The sequence below is a fragment of the Crinia signifera genome, chromosome 5 (genome assembly GCF_055691185.1).
Source record: "Crinia signifera chromosome 5, ASM5569118v1, whole genome shotgun sequence".
NCBI lineage: Eukaryota > Metazoa > Chordata > Amphibia > Anura > Myobatrachidae > Crinia > Crinia signifera.
The window spans coordinates 105521195-105543398 of NC_139221.1; the positions used below are offsets into that span (position 1 = coordinate 105521195).

The following is a 22204-nucleotide window of genomic DNA, read 5'->3' on the forward strand; positions in this document are numbered from 1 at the left end:
ATGTGCCGAACATTAGTACATTGCATCTATTCACGATCTAAGGCCAGAAATGAATCAGGCCCAATATTACTGCATTAGTGGACAAACGTTATTTTGTTTCCTTGTATAATTAATATTGTGGTATTACTAGATTGCTGCTTAAAGCAGTTTAAAATAGTTTGATACAATATAGGCTTAAAACAAAATCTAAATTAAAAATGTAGTTTGAGTACCTGAGCTAATTAACTAATAATCTAGGGGTTACTGTAAAAAGCAGAGAAAAGAGGGAAAAGTGGAACATTGCAGTCAGCCTTGACTTGGCATTTGTCGAGTACATTCTATAAAATGATAGGCAGACCCTGGTCTGCTTTTCTGCTTTTTCCACTGCTTGATAAATCAACCGCCCTGATCATTCATTGCTGCATTGTCATGTAGGAATATATTGTACATATAGCACTGGGGAAACTAGATTCAGCGCATTTTCCCGGCCATCTACCGACTTCTAAAAAATAATCAGCTTATTTATGCTGACCACTTTTAAACTGTGTTTTGCTGCTAGTGAAGCATTTTCCAATGGTGTTGAAGCTTCTATTTAGGCATTGAGTTGCATCTGTCAGATTTCAGGTGATGCATGCGGTTATGGATTATGTATTGGCCTCCTTAGTGAAGCAGGAGCAAGCTTCAGTAACCTAAATCCCGATGCCGGGAAATATGCCATAGCTTTCCTGTTTCACTGTTTCTTTTACGTTTAAGATTTCACAGTGCTGATGTCACTGTGCACAACCCATATTAGGGAAAATGTATACATTTTACAATGTACATTGTATAATGTACAGGCTCATGTCTCTTTTTGTTTTATATTTTTTACTTCTGATTTTTTAATAGAATACTCTGCTTTGTAATGTCAAATCAGGATGTTATCTACTGTTTTGCTCTGCACCTGTGCTTAGACTTTTTTTTTTTTTTTTTGTAGAACCCTTACCTAAAGCTGTAAAAGTTATTATGACAAGCTTTTTATGAGTAATTCTTTTTATTGTTCGTTCTTGTTTTGGGGATTTGTCTCTCTCTGGTGAGATGTATTAAGGATGCTTTCCTTTTTAATAGTGTATTTGATAGCTGTGTCTGTGGTATGTTCTACAATGTATTTGGAATGCTTGCACTGCGGATAAAGTTTCCGATTGCCATAGTAACTCATGCTAGTAAGAATAATAAGCTGACATCCAACAAAGTCAGTGCTTGAAGTTTGCCAAAACAGCTTTTAAGGGCAAAAGTTTTCCTAGGTCGGATATTAGTGATTCCGTGTCAACGTTTCCAGAAGAAAAAGCTCTTTTGAATCTTGTCATAGCAATTGATGAGACGTGGGTCCATAATTTGATGCCTGAAAACACATTCTAGTTTGCAGTGAAGCCATAGATTCGCCTTCACTGAAATAATCTCAACACCATGTCGTTAGAATATATGGTTCTGAATACTGTTTACTACTATAAAGGTCACCAGCAAGCTCTCTGGAAGCAGTTTTAGTGAAGATGACAACCAATCCTGTTCACAGATACAGTAGATAATTGTCCTGTTGCTACTGTGTGCTAGGACATTCTTGTCATAGCCTGTGCCTCTAGAAGTAAATAATGCAATCCTGATAAGCCATCAACATTGAACACAATATCTCTCCACTGCCACCTAAAAACGCATTGAGCACTGGAAATGTGGGAGCTGTATAGTTAGTAATGTTTAGGTCATATCTTTCACCATTTTGATTCATCGGTCTTCTAAAAAAATAATCTAAGCAAAATCTCATATCACGGGCATTTATTTCTGTACTGCTAGCAATGAGGAGCTCATATTAATTGCATGCCCTTTACTGTTTTCTGTAATGCAAGTAGGCATATATAAAGCACTAAGACACTAGTAATCTTTGTTGCAGAGGTCCCCATACCTATTGCAGCAGTGGCTACTGTATGTAACTTAAGTGCCTTACATATGAAGCCATAAGACACTAGCAATCATTGTTTCTAGCATCACTATACCCATTACAGACATTCTTACTGTATTGTTTCTAGCGCCGACATACCCATTACAGCCATTTCTATGCATGTAATGCAAATTAGGCACATATAAAGCCATAAGACACTAGTAATCAATGTGGAGGAGTTTGCAGGTACACACTAAATATAAATGCTAGACCTTTTAATATCATTGCTGTATTGCATTTCTGAGGTTCTTGGCATAATGATGGCCATTATTATCGGCTTGTCCACCGCGTCCAGGTTACCTCAATAGGACAAGTCCCTAACACTACTCTGAGACAGGTCCAGGGCACACGGCCCCCAGGCCAGCCCAGCAGAAACACCCCATGGCATCACATTGGTGTGAAATTAAAGTAATAGTAAAAGGGATAGGGGAATTTATATGTGATAAGACTTACCTTAGTAAGAGGTAATAATAAATGTGAAGGGTTCTACATATATACTAAACAAACTAAAGGGGTGATGGGGAGTGTACGATATGATGCCATCGTACACCCAGTTTGTTGTATCACTGTCTCCTTTGTAAAGCGCAATGGAATATGCTGCGCTATATAAGAAACTGTTAATAAATAAAAATAATAAATAAATTATAGGAGTTCCTACTGCATACCTCCCCAAATGTCCCGATTTGCTCCTTTATTGGGGTCTTGACTGCTGTCCCACCCACAGACTGCAGTATGGGAAAGGGGGTGGCGGATTTTCGAGTCTCTGTTACTATCCGCAGCATCTATTTATGAGTGACCGAGGGACTGGGGATATGACCAGCAGCTCAGACTGCTGGCCATTTATCCACATTGACCAAAAATGGGAGGCATGGCTCCTAATCCATTTTGCAGACATAAGGCCCCATTTTGGAGTCCCGTCTTGGCCCTACACAATGTTGGGTATATACTCCAAGTGGAGTCAGTTGCTCCAATTAGCGACTTTTTTAACTGGAAGATGATATGCTCTATGGTGAATACACCTAGGATCCTGTTTTGCACACGTGATCCTAAAGACAGGGCACTCGTCTGCATTTTTATTTTTGTGACCTCAGCAGGTGGGGATGAGTATTGAGTTAATTGGATAGCACTGAAGGATTAATTATACTGCAATAAGGGAATACCCCCCATAGTGTTTCATTGCTTTCCATAGCCAAATATCTTCCCCATTTTCCCATCACATTACAAAGATTGCCGATACATCGCAGAATTTAAAAATCCCTAATTTGCCAACTCCATTTGAAAATAAAGTCTTGTATTTCAAGAGCAGCAAACGTATTGTAGAAATAGTGGTGTTGGTGATAAGGCAGAAGAAATAAGATACATTTATAATCATATACAATAATTACATTTCCACATTTATAATCATATACTGTACAATAATTAAATTTTCTTTTAATAGGTCCAAATATAATTATTATTAATCTCTGCATATCACTAAGATTTGGAATTTATTTTTTCTGAATGAAAATGGTTTAGCAACTGCCTTTGTATGGCCAGTAATTACTGAATTACTAAAGTGTCCCTATTCAAAAAGAAAATACAGAAATGTAGCCTACATGATACAATGGGCCTCATTCAGACTTGTTAGCGAGGCTGCAATTTTTGCAGATGGACAAAACCATGCTGCACTTCAGGTGGGGCAGATGTAACATGTGCAGAGAGAGTTAGATTTGGGGGAGTTATTTTGTTTCTGTGCCGGGTAAATAATGTCTACTTTATTCTAATGGTGCCTATACACTAGGGTGATATTCCACACAATCCTTCAATTTTGACTGCATCTGTGCGATAAATAGAAGGATCTTATGCATGTGGAATAGGTAACACTACGCAATGCGCTCCACCAGTCGAATGTTGGTCCAATTGATATTATGTGCTGCAAATTGAAGGAGTAATTGCATGTGTTTTTTTAACCACATGCAATCTCCTCTGGCCCCCACCGTCCGCCAACCCGCTTGCACATCGCTGTGCTACAACCGACACCTGCCGCCAGCCTTCTTCATGAGACATCGGGTGCTGTAAAATCCAGCCCATAAGATGTGATCGGATGCAATAGGACATCACATTGCAATGTTGCATTGCCTAGTTTAGCCCTGGAGTATGGGAATCACAACATTGCAATTTAGATTTAAGTTTGAACACGCCTCACCCAAATCTAACTCACTGCACATGATACATTTGCCCCACCTGCAGTGCAGCATTGTTTTGTCCAAATAGTGCATCCTTGCTAACTGGTCTGAATCAGGCCCAATGTGTTAACATCATCTAAAGATTAAGATAGGCAATGGGGTTAGGCTATGAAAAGATTTGTGGGTTTTTTTGTTTGCTTTTTTTTTTTTTTTGTAGCTTAGTAACATTGCCAATAGTAAAATGAGGACTTAATTCACTAACATTAAGGAACACCACAGTAGTTATCGGAGGTACCCATTTTTATATAACGTCGAAGATCAACAATGTGTAAATTCTCAGAAAACATCTGTCCACATTTTTGCTCTTCATAAATAGATTCTTTACAAAGTAGAAGAGTACAAATAAAATCAATATATTGTTTGGCTGTGTAAATTATGTGTTTGTGTACTTTTCTTGTATTTTCTAGTTTAATTCCCTGACTAATAACAGCACATTATTGTGATGATTCTCCTCCTACCATTTTGGAGCTCTAGGCTTGACCTATGCTAACAAAACAAAAACTAGTGGAAGTAATAATATATTACAGAGTGGTACTTTTACTGATGGAAAAGGTTTTCATACAGAGACCAGAATTTTCATGCAATTATATTTAATTATACACCATCAGTTGAAACACTTTGTCTTCACTCTGTTATAACTAGTGTTAAACTCGTATTTTCTGGGCTTAATGAAAAACCACGGATATGCTTTGGACAGGTAGCATTGTGAAAGCTATGGTTATGAGAATACATCACAATGGCTGTTTCCAGAGTGCAAAGGTCAGTGTATGCAACACATTAAGCACACATTTTTGCATAATTGTTTTTCATTTTATTCCTATTGTTATGAACTGCAATATGTAATAATTAAGCTTTTGAGCTACAAATTTGTGGTTGTCTAGCTAACTTGCAACACTAAACTCTGCCATGGGTAGTTTCCCATGACACAATTGACTTAACATCCTTGAAACATAATGTCTGTGCACCATTTAAACACATTAATCACATTATTGGAGAAGGGTACACAGATCTTTTTTAAAATGTCCATGAAAATGTCCTTTTCGTGTAACATTAGTTGCCAGTTTTCATGGCAAGCTTTGCATCAAAAATGATAGCATATAATGTACCACGCAAACAACATTTTACTTTGTACAAAATATTTAAAACGCAAACAAATATATTTCACACGATCTTTAGTCAAAATGTAACGTGTTACCATGGAATAAACCTTTACTTCATAACTATACAAAACTTCTTCCATAGAGCATACAGCATACGGTTATGGTATAGATGAGACAGTGACTAGGACAACCGTAACAAAAGGGTCGACACAAGGTAAAGATGGACATGATTGACACCTAACCAGTTGAAACTAGTTTTTCAGTTTTTTGCTTGGCTTGCTGTGCTAGGCACACTATTATCATTTAAATTTATGCCCACTTTGATGGTAAAGTATGAACCAAGTCGGTTTAAAAAAAAACATGAAAAACTCATGTCGACCTTTTCCGTGCCGACCGTGTTTGTCTACCTTTTGAGTGTTGACAGTTAACTTGTGTCAACAGGTCAGTGTCAACCTATAGGGTATGTTTTGGAAATCGTCCTACTCACTGTCGACCAGAGCCAGCCCTAGGCATAGGCAAACTAGGCATATGCCTAGGGCATTTGCATTGCCTAGGGGCGGTTCATCTTTACATTGGTGGTTTTAGGTGCACTCGCTGGAATTAGCACCTGCTGGCGCTGTCTGCCCGAGCTGAGACTAGGGGGCAGCCAGCAGTGCAGTGCACAGCAGAACTGAGCTTACGCTGCATCAGGAGGGAGAGCCTGAGCTTATGCAAAAGGCTCCACACACTGCCAGTAACAAACATGACACTCTGAGCAGGGCAGTGGCACTTGGAGCCAGATTAAGGGGGTATGTAACCCCAGGCCCCCCCATCACTTGGGGGCCCCCCGTGCATCCTTAAATGCACCAGTTTCAGAGACTGGGACAGCTCGGGGACACCTGCACATAGGAGAACGGCTGCTGCTCCTCTCTGCAGTGACTTCATATCAAAGGAATCAGCAGAAGGAGCTACTGTCCAAAAACATTGTCAGCACTGTTTCATCTAGCGCTATATTACATCCTGTGTATGTTGCACCACAACCGGTAGTCATTTTATGCGTTCCACCAACCGGAAGTGTTGTAAATAATAAAAAAAAAATGCCACCAAGTGATCCAGTATAGTTACAACAGTAGCCTCACATCCTGGAACACAACCGTGAAGTAGAGTATGCATCTCATAAGCCTGCGCAGGTACCAAAAGTGACATAGCCATTACACAGCACTGTTCTTTTTAGAAATTCTGCTATAATAACCAGAAATTTGTGATAACCATGGGGGAGATGTGCAAATCTACATAGCAGGTAAAATTAACACCATGTGTACACTGTGATAAATTACAAAAAAAATGCACATAATATACATATAAAGAAATAATGGAGACAACTATGGACATATCAGGATATATCTGAAAACCTTTTCAGATGAGTTCCTCATATGACGTTAGTGCAAAATTAAACCATTCAAGTTATTTTACTTATTGAGCCCTCTGAAAAACACTCTATTCAACATGTGGATCCATTTTGTGTTTGTTTTTTCTCAATAGTAGTAAGCCTCTTGCCAGTGGTGGCACCCAGGCAATCATTCTGTCTTGAGTCTTGATGGTCCATGTTTAAAAAATGTAGTGCCACAGCTTTATCAGTCTAGCCCTTATTCATGGCCAATCTTATATATCGGGTAAATGTTGTGTCATCCTTTCGCAAAAAGTCCTTATGGTTTTGCCCACTTATATGATGCCATAAGGGCATTGTGAGTAGTAGATACAAAATTCATTTGACACGTTAGCCGATGTTGTATTTGTAATCTTCTGACATTCTGGGGGCGTGGAAAGGTGTTACCAATAATCAATGCCCTACTGGTAACACACCCCAAGCAATGGAAACAGACTTTTTTTCTTCGATGGACCGTTAGGTTGACCCTGGGTCTCTAGTCTCATATTTGTCCTATGCAATATGTCCTTTAAATAAGGACCTCTTCAGACACTCAGAAGAGCTGGTGTACTCGCTGGAATACCCATATCCGGGTCAGATCACAGTAGATGCCAATGAGACTTAAAGGACATTGAATTGCCTATAGATGTGTGTCTCATTTAAATCCAATAATGTTTCCTTGGTTATTGTGAACCCTTGAATTCAGCGTACCACAAAAAAATTTCTTGCCCTGATGTGGCAATTGCCCAATGTCTTTTTCCTGCATCCTCTTGCCAAGAATATTTGGCTAGTCTCCAACAGCTGTAGTTATGCCTAATCCTCTGAGTAATTTCTTAGGACTTTCAAGAACTGGGATACTGGCAGAACATTCTTAAGAGACCATGTGTAAATTGTGGTAAAATACAAAAAATGCAAAAAAATCGTACATACATATACATTGCACATAGTATACATACATATGGGATGCAGTTAAAATCCCGGCGGTCGGGATCCCGGCATTCAGAATCCCGACGCCGGAATCCCGACACATTCTCCCTCCGTGGGTGTCCACGACACCCCTGGAGGGAGAATAAATTAGTGTGCCGAGCGTAGCGAGGCACCGGGCCCGCTGCGTGGCGAGCGCGGCGAGCCCGCAAGGGGGGGCGATCCACGTCCCCCCCCTTGTCGGGATTTCGGCTGTCGGGATTCCGGCGTCGGGATTCTGAACGCCGGGATCCCGACTGCCGGGATTCAGTACTGAATCCCATACATATACATGGTGAAATGTTGACAGTAGAAGGGTTGACCGAAGAACAGTTATCCAGGCTAGGAATGTCTAACTTAGAGAAAAGGCATTTAAGGTGGGACATGATCAATATCTACAAATACTTCATGGTTCAACTGTCAGGTGCTCAGTTTACCAAGAGGCCTATGCACAAGATATGCGGCCATCCCCTAAGGTTAGAGGAAAAGAGATCCGTACCTAACGCAGAAAAGCATTCTTCAGTCAGGACAGTCAAGTTTTGGAATTCCCTGCCAGAAAAGGTTGTGGGGGCCGATTAAATTATTATATTTAAGAAGGGGTTATACACATATATATTTAGAGGGAAAACAAACATCCAGGGTTACAGTCTATAATTATGTCCAGACAGACAAATTGCAAATATAGACCACATAGATTGTGGCTAGAAAACAGTCCTGGCCAAAATTTGTCTTAGAATATAGGATCATACTAGATGGGGATAAATAGAGCATAAATTTAAAAAATAGGTTGAACTCCATGGACTGATGTCTTTGTTTCAACCTCACAATCTATGTCACTATGTATTGCGGTCTGTTAATTTTCGGTACAGTGTGTATGGCAACTTGCCCTCCTTTTTGTAGAGAAGGATATCCAGAAAGTTAATTTGCTCACAATGACACAAAGAGGTGAACCGGATTGGACTTTCTACTGTGTTCAGATCATTTATCATGGCAGAGTATAAAAATATCATTTAAAGTTCTGATTCTTTTCTCCATATTTTGGTAAGATATATTCATTCTCATGATACTCCCTAAATGTATTGGCATTAAGGCCAGATTGGTCCCCCTCTGTTGCATGAAGAACTTGTCTGTATATACAAAATGGCTACACTTAAGTACCATCTTAAGTAGGGAAATAAAAACTCTACATGTTGGCCATCATATGGACCCTTAATCAACTATTTACTTACCGATTCCACGTCAGCGGCATGATGTATTACTGTATACAGAGAGGAAACCTCCAATGTGACCAGAAGACAATCATCATGTATAGAGATGCCAATCCCAGGGCATTCTTTAAATCCCGGGATTGGGGCCAAATCCGGGGATTGGCTACCCTAGTCATGTATGTTCTGCAACATATTAATGCCCTTTAAAAAGTCTCCCAAATCCTTTATGTAACACTCTATCCTATTGCTTGACATAATCCACATTTCTTGTATAAATCCTGCTTATGTTCTTTGAGGGTTTGCTAGACCTAATTGGATGCTGGTGGAGGAATCGCTAATTAACTACGAGGGCTATTTAGGGAGACCATGTGCAGGGTCCAGTATCACTCTGTCCTGTGTACTGTTTGGTCATGTCATGAGGAAGGCTGTGTCTGGCAGCCGAAACATTGATGGGACGCACTGATGCTTTAACCCCTTCCCGACATTTGACGTACATTTACGTCATGGTCGGGAAGCACTTCCCGACACATGGCGTAAATGTACGTCATGGATTTAAACTGTCACCGCGTCTATAGACGCGGTGACAGTTTCAACATGTCTGCTGTCCCTGACAGCAGACATGTCCGTGCATGCCCAGGGGGGGCTGCGATGCCGCCCCCCCGTCGGCGATCGCTGTGATTGGCTGTTCAGTGTGAACAGCCATTCACAGCGTTTTCCTGTGTCACCGGCGAATAACGTTCGCCGGTGACACGGGATCAGAGGTGATTGGTGCTGTAAAGTACAGCACCAATCACCGCGGGGTGTAAGGGTGACACTGGTGTCACCCCACCTCACCCCGCCCGCCCCCAAAGGCCGTGATTGGTCCGTCGGACCGACGGACCAATCACAGCCAAGGAGGGGGATTTAAACTAACGGTGACTGCACTGCAGACGCCATTCCGGTCTGGAATAGCGTGCAGTGCGGTCACTGTACCCCCCTGCCGCCATACTGACCAGAACCTTGCTCCATACTTGCTCCATACTTGCTCCATACTTACCTGATCGCTGCTTCATCACTGCTTCCTGGATCCTGTTGCTACTTGTGCCTTCCTGTGAAATTGTGCTGCTGCAGTGTACTAGCTAGATAGAGAGAGAGATAGAGAGAGATAGAGAGAGATAGAGAGAGAGAGAGAGAGAGAGAGATAGTGTCAGAGAGTGCTATATTTTGTGCTGCTGCAGTGTGATATAGTTATAGATAGAGAGAGATAGAGAGAGATAGATAGAGAGGCCTAGTGACAGAGTGCTATATTTTGTGCTGCTGCAGTGTGATAGTTATAGAGAGATAGAGAGAGATAGAGAGAGAGAGATAGAGAGAGATAGTGACAGATTGTGCTATATATTTTTTATATAACTGACTGCTGCCCCCTCCTTTTGTGCTGATCAGTATAAATTAACTGATCAGCAACTTTTTGGGGGCGCAGGTTTTTTTTTATATATAGATATACCTGTCAGTGCTGCTGCTGCAGTGTCATAGAGTGATAGATAGTGAGAGATAGAGAGAGATAGTGACAGAGAGTGATAGAGAGTGCTAAATTTTGTGTCTGCTGCCCCCGCCTTTTGTGCTGATCACTATATCTGAGGTGATCAGCAACTTTTTTGGGGGTACAGAGGTTTTTTTTTTTTTATATATACCTGTCAGTTGCACCAAAGGTTGTGCACCTGCTGCACCTCACTGGTAATCAGTGTCGCATCACTGATCACCTTTTTTATTTGTGTGTGTGCTGTGGGGTCTTTTTTTTAATTTTTTTTTTACACAGACTGTGATTTTGTGGGTGTCCTGTGGCCGCTGTGCGCTGATCAGTGACGTACATCACTGATCATCTTTTTCGGCACAGGGTTGATCTATTTTTTTTTTTTTTTGATCAAATTCCTGTTGCCTTTGAGCGCTGTTCAGTGACAGACGTTACTGACCAACATCTGTGCTCAATTTTTGGCGCAGGACCTTTTTTTTTTTTTTTAACCCCTTCAATTTTTTATTTTTAACCCCTTCATTTTTTTTTTTTTTTTTGGTATAAAGTATTTTTTTTCTGCACTACATACACACTACACACTACATACCCCCCGGATTGAAATAAAGTTTGTACCCCCCCCTACACTATACACGTGTTGAAACATTTCACTACCAGTAACACAAAAATAAAAATGGCATCCCAAATGTCCTCCCAAATGTCCTCCCAGTCATCCAGGAGAATGTATTCAGTGGAGGAGGCATATGCCATGCTTGCTTCTGACTCTGACACAGCCAGTGATGCAAGCGGGGAATTTGAAGGATTTGCCTTAAGCTCCTCTTCCTCCTCTGGTGATGAGGGACCCCCTCAAAGACGCCCCCGTAGAGCAGCTGAGACCCCCCCCCCCAATAATTGATCTCGTATGGACCCCACCACCAGACAATTTTGAGCCCCAGGTTCCTGAGTTTTTGGCCATGCCAGGAATCCAATTTGATTCCACAGGTCTCAGAGAAATTGACTTTTTCAAATTATTTTTCTCTGATGATTTTATAAATTTAATGGTGGACCAAACTAATTTATATGCCCAGCAGTTTATTGCTCAAAACCCCACGTCATCATTTGCTAGGTGGACCCCTGTAGATGCAGTAGAGATGATGACGTTTTGGGGTCTGGTGTTTCATATGGGCATAGTAAAAAAGCCAGAAATTAGGCAATATTGGAGTACAGATGTTCTGTACAGTACTCCATTTTACCGTATGGCCATGACCCGGACTCGATTTGAGACAATTCTTAAATTTATACATTACACCGATAATGCACAGTGCCCACCCAGAGATGATCCCACCTTTGACCGGCTATTCAAAGTCAGGCCGGTCATTGATCATTTCAGTGCCAAATTTGAAGAGGTGTACATCCCTGAAAAATTTATTTGTATCGACGAGTCCCTTATACATTTTAAAGGAAGGGTTAAATTCCGCCAGTACCTTCCCAGTAAGAGGGCAAGGTATGGCATAAAAATGTATAAACTGTGTGAAAGCACCTCAGGGTACACCCACAGGTTTAGGGTTTATGAAGGGAAGGATTCAAGAATTGAACCGCCAGAATGCCCCCCCTCCCTCGTAGGTGTTAGTGGGAAAATTGTCTGGGATTTAGTGCACCCCTTCCTGGATAAAGGTTATCACCTTTATGTGGATAACTTTTACACCAGCATCCCCCTGTTTAAGGCCCTTGGTTCAAGAGGTACAGCAGCTTGCGGTACTGTGCGCAAGAACCAAAGAGGCCTCCCAAAAACGCACATTGCCCAAGTAATGAGAAGGGGTGAAAGCAGGGGAATATGCAACGAAAATATGTTGTTGGTCAAATATAAGGACAAGAGGGATGTCCTTATACTGACAACAATTCACGGAGACAGTACCACCTCCATCCCTGTACGAGGTACCAGTACCCACACCTCCAAACCTAATTGTATCCTGGATTACAATAGGTACATGGGCGGAGTGGATCTTTCAGATCAGGTACTGAAGCCGTACAGTGCCCTGCGGAAAACAAAAATCTGGTACAAGAAGGTGGCCGTGTATATCATCCAGATGGCACTGTATAACGCTTACGTGCTATTCCGTTCTACCGGCCAGAGGGGGACATTTATGCACTTTCAAGAGGAAGTCATAAAGGGCCTAATATTTGGGAACCAGCAGGCAGAGGGCCCCAGTACTTCTAGTACTGGTCCCCGTATTGTACCAGGGCAGCATTTTCCTGATGAAATCCCCTCCACTGGAAAAAAGGGCAGGACACAAAAAAGGTGCAAAGTTTGCTATAAAAAGGGAATAAGAAAGCAAACTATTTTCCAGTGTGACACTTGCCCCGACAAACCCGGCCTATGTATAAAGGAGTGTTTTAAAATATACCACACATCTATGGAATATTAGGTTCATAATTTCACCGTGCTTCGGGGGTCTTGCTAATGCCACATAGCACCCACCATTCATTCCACCAGAATCTGAGCCGCAAAATCCAAAAATCACTCCTTCCCTTCTGAGTCCTGCCATGCACCCAACTGGTATTTTTTGGTCACATGTGAGGCATTGCCGTACTTGGGAGAAATTGGGGCACAGATTTTGGGGTGCTTTTTCTCCTTCATTCCTTGTGAAAATGAAAAATTTTGAGCCAGAACTGCATTTTTGTGTAAAAAAATGTAATTTTTCATGTTCACTGCCCACTTGTATCAAAATTGGTGAAACCCCTGGGGGTTTGAAATGTACACTATACCCCTAGATGAATTCCCTGAGGGGTGTAGTTTGCAAAATGGGGTGACTTGTGGGGGGGTTCCACTGTATTGGTGCAACATAGCACCCACCATTCATTCCACCAAAATCTGTGCTGCAAAATCCAAAAATCACTCCTTCCCTTCTGAGTCCTGCCATGCACCCAACTGGTACTTTTTGGTCACATGTGAGGCATTGCCGTACTTGGGAGAAATTGGGGCACATATTTTGGGGTGCTTTGTCTCCTTCATACCTTGTGAAAATTAAAAATTTTGAGCCAGAACTGCATTTTTGTGTAAAAAAATGTAATTTTTCATGTTCACTGCCCACTTGTATCAAAATTGGTGAAACCCCTGGGGGTTTGAAATGTACACTATACCCCTAGATGAATTCCCTGAGGGGTGTAGTTTGCAAAATGGGGTCACTTGTGGGGGGGTTCCACTGTATTGGTGCTTTGGGGGTCTTGCTAATGCGACATAGCACCCACCATCATTCCACCAGAATTTGTGCTGCAAAATCCAAATATCACTCCTTCCCTTCTGAGTCCTGCCACTTTTTGGTCACACATGAGGCATTGCCGTACTCGGGAGAAATTGGGGCACAGATTTTGGGGTGCTTTGTCTCCTTCATACCTTCTGAAAATGAAAAATTTTGAGCCAGAACTGCATTTTTGTGTAAAAAAATGTAATTTTTCATTTTCACTGCCCACTTGTATCAAAATTGGTGAAACCCCTGGGGGTTTGAAATGTACACTATACCCCTAGATGAATTCCCTGAGGGGTGTACTTTGCAAAATGGGGTGACTTGTGGGGGGGTTCCACTGTATTGGTGCAACATAGCACCCACCATTCATTCCACCAAAATCTGTGCTGCAAAATCCAAAAATCACTCCTTCCCTTCTGAGTCCTGCCATGCACCCAACTGGTACTTTTTGGTCACATGTGAGGCATTGCCGTACTTGGGAGAAATTGGGGCACATATTTTGGGGTGCTTTGTCTCCTTCATACCTTGTGAAAATTAAAAATTTTGAGCCAGAACTGCATTTTTGTGTAAAAAAATGTAATTTTTCATGTTCACTGCCCACTTGTATCAAAATTGGTGAAACCCCTGGGGGTTTGAAATGTACACTATACCCCTAGATGAATTCCCTGAGGGGTGTAGTTTGCAAAATGGGGTGACTTGTGGGGGGGTTCCACTGTCTTGGTGCTTGGGGGGTCTTGCTAATGCGACATAGCACCCACCAAAATTCCACCAGAATCTGAGCTGTAAAATCCAAAAATCACTCCTTCCCTTCTGAGTCCTGCCATGCACCCAACTGGTATTTTTTGGTCACATGTGAGGCATTGCCGTACTCGGGAGAAATTGGGGCACAGATTTTGGGGTGCTTTTTCTCCTTCATTTCTTGTGAAAATGAAAAATTTTGAGCCAGAACTGCATTTTTGTGTAAAAAAATGTAATTTTTCATGTTCACTGCCCACTTGTATCAAAATTGGTGAAACCCCTGGGGGTTTGAAATGTACACTATACCCCTAGATGAATTCCCTGAGGGGTGTAGTTTGCAAAATGGGGTCACTTGTGGGGGGGTTCCACTGTATTGGTGCTTGGGGGGTCTTGCTAATGCGACATAGCACCCACCAAAATACCACCAGAATCTGAGCTGCAAAATCCAAAAATCACTCCTTCCCTTCTGAGTCCTGCCATGCACCCAACTGGTATTTTTTGGTCACATGTGAGGCATTGCCGTACTCGGGAGAAATTGGGGCACAGATTTTGGGGTGCTTTTTCTCCTTCATTCCTTGTGAAAATGAAAAATATTGAGCCAGAACTGCATTTTTGTGTAAAAAAATGTAATTTTTCATGTTCACTGCCCACTTGTATCAAAATTGGTGAAACCCCTGGGGGTTTGAAATGTACACTATACCCCTAGATGAATTCCCTGAGGGGTGTAGTTTGCAAAATGGGGTGACTTGTGGGGGGGTTCCACTGTATTGGTGCAACATAGCACCCACCATTCATTCCACCAAAATCTGTGCTGCAAAATCCAAAAATCACTCCTTCCCTTCTGAGTCCTGCCATGCACCCAACTGGTACTTTTTGGTCACATGTGAGGCATAGCCGTACTCGGGAGAAATTGGGGCACAGATTTTGGGGTGCTTTTTCTCCTTCATACCTTCTGAAAATGAAAAATTTTGAGCCAGAACTGCATTTTTGTGTAAAAAAATGTAATTTTTCATTTTCACTGCCCACTTGTATCAAAATTGGTGAAACCCCTGGGGGTTTAAAATGTACACTATACCCCTAGATGAATTCCCTGAGGGGTGTAGTTTGCAAAATGGGGTCACTTGTGGGGGGGTTCCACTGTCTTGGTGCTTGGGGGGTCTTGCTAATGCGACATAGCACCCACCAAAATTCCACCAGAATCTGAGCTGCAAAATCCAAAAATCACTCCTTCCCTTCTGAGTCCTGTCATGCACCCAACTGGTATTTTTTGGTCACATGTGAGGCATTGCCGTACTCGGTAGAAATTGGGGCACAGATTTTGGGGTGCTTTTTCTCCTTCATTCCTTGTGAAAATGAAAAATATTGAGCCAGAACTGCATTTTTGTGTAAAAAAATGTAATTTTTCATGTTCACTGCCCACTTGTATCAAAATTGGTGAAACCCCTGGGGGTTTGAAATGTACACTATACCCCTAGATGAATTCCCTGAGGGGTGTAGTTTGCAAAATGGGGTGACTTGTGGGGGGGTTCCACTGTATTGGTGCAACATAGCACCCACCATTCATTCCACCAAAATCTGTGCTGCAAAATCCAAAAATCACTCCTTCCCTTCTGAGTCCTGCCATGCACCCAACTGGTACTTTTTGGTCACATGTGAGGCATTGCCGTACTCGGGAGAAATTGGGGCACAGATTTTGGGGTGCTTTTTCTCCTTCATACCTTCTGAAAATGAAAAATTTTGAGCCAGAACTGCATTTTTGTGTAAAAAAATGTAATTTTTCATTTTCACTGCCCACTTGTATCAAAATTGGTGAAACCCCTGGGGGTTTAAAATGTACACTATACCCCTAGATGAATTCCCTGAGGGGTGTAGTTTGCAAAATGGGGTCACTTGTGGGGGGGTTCCACTGTATTGGTGCTTGGGGGGTCTTGCTAATGCGACATAGCACCCACCAAAATTCCACCAGAATCTGAGCTGCAAAATCCAAAAATCACTCCTTCCCTTCTGAGTCCTGCCATGCACCCAACTGGTATTTTTTGGTCACATGTGAGGCATTGCCGTACTCGGTAGAAATTGGGGCACAGATTTTGGGGGGCTTTGTCTCCTTCATTCCTTGTGAAAATGAAAAATTTTGAGCCAGAACTGCATTTTTGTGTAAAAAATTTAATTTTTCATTTTCACTGCCCAGTTGGACCACAATTGGTGAAACCCCTGGGGGTTTGAAATGTACACTATACCCCTAGATGAATTCCCTGAGGGGTGTAGTTTGCAAAATGGGGTCACTTGTGGGGGGGTTCCTAAATTTTAGCATCTCATGGTGCCTAGAAACCTACATGGTGCCTAAAAAATAATCTCATAAAAAGGAGGCTCCAAAATCAAGTAGGTGCTCCTTCTATTATGAAGCCTGTGGTTTGGTCAACGTGCACACTAGGGCCACATATAGGATATTTATGAAAACAAAAGATTTGGGGGAATCAATTTTTAGTCACATTTCTCTAGTAAAATGTACTGTGTTCCTTAGAAAAATGTATTAAAATTCCAAATCTGCAAAAAAAATTAAATTTTGAAATTTCACCTACACTTTGTTTTAATTCCTGTGAAACACCTAAAGGGTTAACAAACTTCCAAAATGCTGTTTTGAATACTGTGAGGGGTGCAGTTTTTGAAATGGCATCATTTATGGGGGTGTCTCACATACAAGTCCCTCAAAGTCACATCAGAACTGAACTGGTCCCTAAAAAAATCAGTGTTTGAAATTTTCTTGAAAATTTGAGAATTTGCTATTCATATTGTTAGCCTCCTAGTGTCCAAAAAAATTAAAAGGAAGTTGAAATAATGATGGAAACATAAAGTAGACATATGGTCTATGTTAGTTATTAACTATTTTGAGTGGTAAGATTATTTGTCTCACAAGCAGAAAATTTAACATTTTGCAAATCGCTAAATTTTCCATTTTTTCACGACATTTTGGTATTTTTCACAAAAAAACACAGACTGTATCGACCCAAATTTACCACTAATTTGAAGTACAATGTGTCACGAAAAAACAATCTCAAAATCACTGGGATAAGTAAAAGCAAAAAAAAGTTATCCCCACTTAAGTGAGACATGTCAGATTTGAAAAAAATGGCTCTGTCAGGAACGCAAAAACTAGCTCTGTCAGGAAGGGGTTAATTATGACCTTTGAGTAATACACTGATCTGAATGACAAGCCCTTGGTGAGTGCACCATATGACATTTTTCTGGATATATTTAGAATGTAAGCTCTCACGAGCAGGGTCATCTTCCTTCTTTTACCTAAACCAGCTCCATATTTCCTTTGATGGAATTTAATCACTCTGTTTTACACCACCCTAATACTTATTTCAGTATGGTCTGCTGAGGCAGATATGTGTACCATGTACTTGTCCTATACTATCTTGGACTGTAAGCCAGTTTTATTTGCTTATTTAGGAACTCTGTAACTGGGAACTGCAGATCCATTGTGGCGCCATATAAATTATATCATATATGTATGTGTGTGTATTTGTGTGTGTGTATATGTATGTATGTATGTATGTATATATATATATATATATATATATATATATATTGTATAATCTTGCCTTTTTACAAAATTAGAAAAGGGCCAGCATATATTCCTATGTGCCATTTTTATAGTGCATGTAAAGTACACCCGCTACAGTAAATGCCAATAGTCAAACAAGTACCCATAAAATACCTGTTCAGAATCGTCTGTTTGTATTACCAAGAGAAAATGAATAGTGAAGCTGACTTGACTGGAGAATGTACTATCTTGGTTCATTTTGCATTTGCTTGACTGGTTTTGATGGTATGATCACAGGAATGCTTTTGGAAGAAGGAAATGCTTATATAAATACTACTTTTTTACATTCTTTAATTATATTATAAACATTATCTGGTTAACCCAAACATTGTCACTCAATTTGTTGTAGATAATGAAAAAATTCAGTGGTTGATGTATTTACAGTGTTTTTTTTTCTATTATTATTATTCACATGTACCCAATGCAATGTAATAATCACAAATAACACATTGTTCTAGTTGAGAAATATCTGGGGTTGCTCAGCTTTGAAGATGAAATTCTTGTTTACTGCACTGTTTTGAATAATTGGACTAGCAGTGTAAATGATAATTTGATCTATTATTAAAGTGTTTGCCGTGCACGCTTATCTTATCTGTAAAAGTATAATTACAATTAAGTGCTTAAGTAATTTGTGTTCAAAACACTACTGCACCTTTTTGTTTCCTCTGCTTTGCTTACTATGTTTCTGTCATATAATGGAATAATGTTGGGGTCAAATGATGATGATGTTCCAGCATATTGTACATGTTTTTCATAGGCTTTATATATGATGATAGTCTAATTTATATAACAAATAATAAGGGGTGTACACACAGTGCGAGGCATGGGTGATTTTGACTTCGCCCATGACCGTTTTTTGACTTCGCCCATGACCGTTTTTGACTAAGGCCATGGCCTGTTTGGACTATGGATGATTTTGGCCATAGGCCAAATACACTACACTGTGTGGCATAGTTGAAGTTGCCTTGCCTGTGCAGCCTATTTTGCCATTAGATAGTGATGGTGTGATGTTGCGCATCGGTATTGCCCGCAGTGTACATATAGTGCAATTCGGGGTAACTTCCTAGGCAATTTTTACTATCAAAATTGCCTAGCACATCACACTATGTGTACACGCCTTTAATGTGATCAGTTCCAAAATCGATTTTGCATTCAATAACTGGGTGTAAGGAGTCCAGCCTTTTATGTATACACTGGGCATTTGTGATGCCTGGTGTTGCAGAAGATAAGAGACCACAGATTGTAAATGATAATGTAACATTAATTTTGGCTTAGAACGACCATAGAAAGAAATCACTCCATGTTCAGTATATCATTCCTATAAGTAAATATAATCTCTTAAAGAAATACTATACATAATCCATGTGTAAAATATGCATCATACAACCCCTTTTGGCATGCCAGGACTGCTGAAAATGTTTTACATTGGGATTCCTTTTTTTTTACCACACATATTCCACAGCACTGTACAGAGAATAGTTGAACATTCACATCAGTTGCTGCCCAATGAAGCTTATAGTCTATATTCCCTATCACGTGTACGCACAGACAGGCTTGACTAGGGTTGAATTTTTGTTAGGAGCCAATTAACCTACCAGTATATTTTTGGATTGTGGGAGGAAACACACACAAGCACATGGAGAATATAGAAACTGGGGTCATGGTGGGAGTCGAAACCATGAGCTTGGTGCTGTTGATATAGTAATGCTAACCATTACACCATCTGTACAACCCAATATTTTTTTGCAGGTTTCTGTTTCTTTTTGGTGTACAGTTCAGCTTACCTGTAATTTTGTATTTTTTTTTTCTTTACAGGGGCCAAAAGAGAAAATTGGATGTGGAGGAAGATGATGCTGCAAGCGAGTCTAGCAATGAGGATGAGGAAGGAAGTAGTTCGGAGGCTGACGAAATGGCAGCAGCAATTGAAGCTGAACTCAATGACTTCATTTGAAACCTAAGTCAATAGGGAAACACTTGTAATTTGTGTAGTTGCACACACAAACTAAATTAACTATTTCGCTACTTCAGTGTATGTATGATTTTTTTTTCTTGACAGAAACATCTTTGTATATTTTGCGAGGAACACATTATTTTACACATTTCAAGCTAGTTGTTTTAAAGGTGTTTTACTTAAGGCGCTCTAATACTTTTTCATTTTTCTTTAAGTAGAAGGAAACAAGTATTAAGTTGAAGTGTTGTAATATGCCAAAGACATGTAATGCTTTTGTCTAAGCTTTACAGATTTTGAGAGGGTTTCCTGTGACTTGTTTTTGTTTTCTTTCATTATTATTTTTTTTAACATTTGCCCCCTTCTGCCAGTTCTTTGAGAGGTAGTGCAATCCATTGGCGGACAGAAGCCTTGTCTGTGTGTATATATGATGAGCTATAAAAAATATGAGACACACACATTTATATACACATACCAATTTTGTATAAATCTATAAAATGTTATCTGAGAAAACTGTGGCCTCTGACTGGTCATCTGCCTCTAACTGATGTCACTAAGTAAACAATGCTGTTTTTACTTGTTCCTCTGTGCATTAGTTTGGATTTGTTAGAAAAGCAGTGTTTAGATTTTTAACCTGGTCTCTCTGTGCTGGTGCTGCAGGTTAGTTCAGGTCTGTGCTGCCACATGGAGCTTATTCATAGGATGTTCTCTAGAGAGGAAAAATACTATAGCTTAACATGCAATATGGTTTTATTCGGGAGAGAACTAATGTAAAGTTTTTGTATATTCTATTTCATATATGACCCACAAAACAGATTTCTTTCGTTTAATAAAACAAACCCATTTTGTAGAATTTTGTGTGCTTGCATTATTGTTAAATGTGTGTTCTTGTGAATAGAAAATAGAAACCTACATCTGCTTCCAAGCTTGTCTTCACTTAAACAGCAGAGTAAAACAGCATAAAAAAGTAGTAATTCATGATCTTTAGCGACACAATCTTCCTGTTTCGTATTGGTTGGAGCCCCACATCGCTAGTATGTGCTGTCCAGACCCATTGCGGTTTTAATTTTCTGATACTTAAGCCTGTGTTCCAACAATCCGGAAACTTCACAAACTGTCTGTGGACTGGGAAATTCCGCAAGGTTAGTGCCCATTAATCACAGCCCCCTCTGCACCTCTTCATCTGCCTGTCCTGCGTCCCATCCTGTAGCTCACTACCGATAGGGTAGTACTGTAGCTGCTAGATTCACCTCTGAAAATGTACCATGAGTCATATAGGGGGAATTAAATTGGTTTTGGGCACTCTTAGCCCAACGTAACAATTCAGTTGGTCCAATCAGGCATGAATACTGCCCGGACAGAAGTGTGTGGGAAGTCAGTATTTTCACATATTTTCCTAGTTGCATCCAATAGTTTAGTCAAGATTAGCAACTTTACGCATATATACCTAGTCTATGTGGGCGTGACATGGCAAAAAGCTGTTTGTTGCCCAGCACGGCAACAGATAATTGATTTATTGTTCCGTCTAAAATGATAGGTAATTGGGCATGCTGAAATAATTGAATCATCCCTTATGTCCCAGGGATGTGTGGCATATGTGAGTGATAAGATGTTGTACATGGGAATTGGAGAATTTATATCAAGCTTTTACTTGCATTTTAAAATAAACAGCCAGGTAAAATACAATACATTAAAAAAAAATTTAGAAAAATGAATGAAAAAAGTTCCACGCCACTGTAGGTAAGTTATTAGTGTGGATAGGACTAAATTTAAGATGACCACTTTTGAATATCAGGGTAAGTGCACATTACCAGGTTCTGTATCCCATTCGTGCTTACAGTTGCTTTATTTATGATGTAGTATTATCCTCACGATTGAAGCGGCGCTGTGGGCTGCCGCTGGAGGAGGGGTAGGCTTCCGCTCACTAGATGGTGGGTCCTCTAGTAGAAGTGACCAGCTGTGAATTACGTCACCAGAGGGGTACTTGGAGCGGTGTCCGCCAAAAGGAAGAAGCAATGTTTAGCGTTGAAATTAGGCTTCCGCACACAGGAGGAGGCCCTCTTGCACAGGTGATTGATGGGTCTCCTTCTGTGTGCAGAAGCCTAATTTCAACGCTAAACATTGCTTCTTTCATTTGGCGGACACCGCTCCAAGGACCTCTCTGGAGACGTAATTCACAGCTGGTCACTTCTATGAGTGGACCCACCATCTAGTGAGCGGAAGCCTACGCCTCCTCCAGCGGCAGCCCACAGCGCCGATTCAATCGTGAGGATAATACTACATCATAAATGAAGCAACTGTAAGCACAAATGGGATACAGAACCTGGTAAT

The 22204-nt window shown here is 40.7% G+C and overlaps 1 protein-coding gene across 1 annotated transcript in view; it reads left to right on the forward strand.

The window, feature by feature from the left end:
* CTDP1 (CTD phosphatase subunit 1) overlaps nucleotides 1-20726 on the forward strand; it is a 148753-nt gene extending 128027 nt beyond the window's left edge. The window contains exon 13 of the mRNA XM_083187787.1: nucleotides 19741-20726. Within this exon, the coding sequence (XP_083043913.1) occupies nucleotides 19741-19876 (136 nt within the window). The 3' untranslated portion in view covers nucleotides 19877-20726. The remainder of the gene's footprint in view (nucleotides 1-19740) is intronic.
* The last annotated feature ends 1478 nt before the right edge of the window (nucleotides 20727-22204 follow it).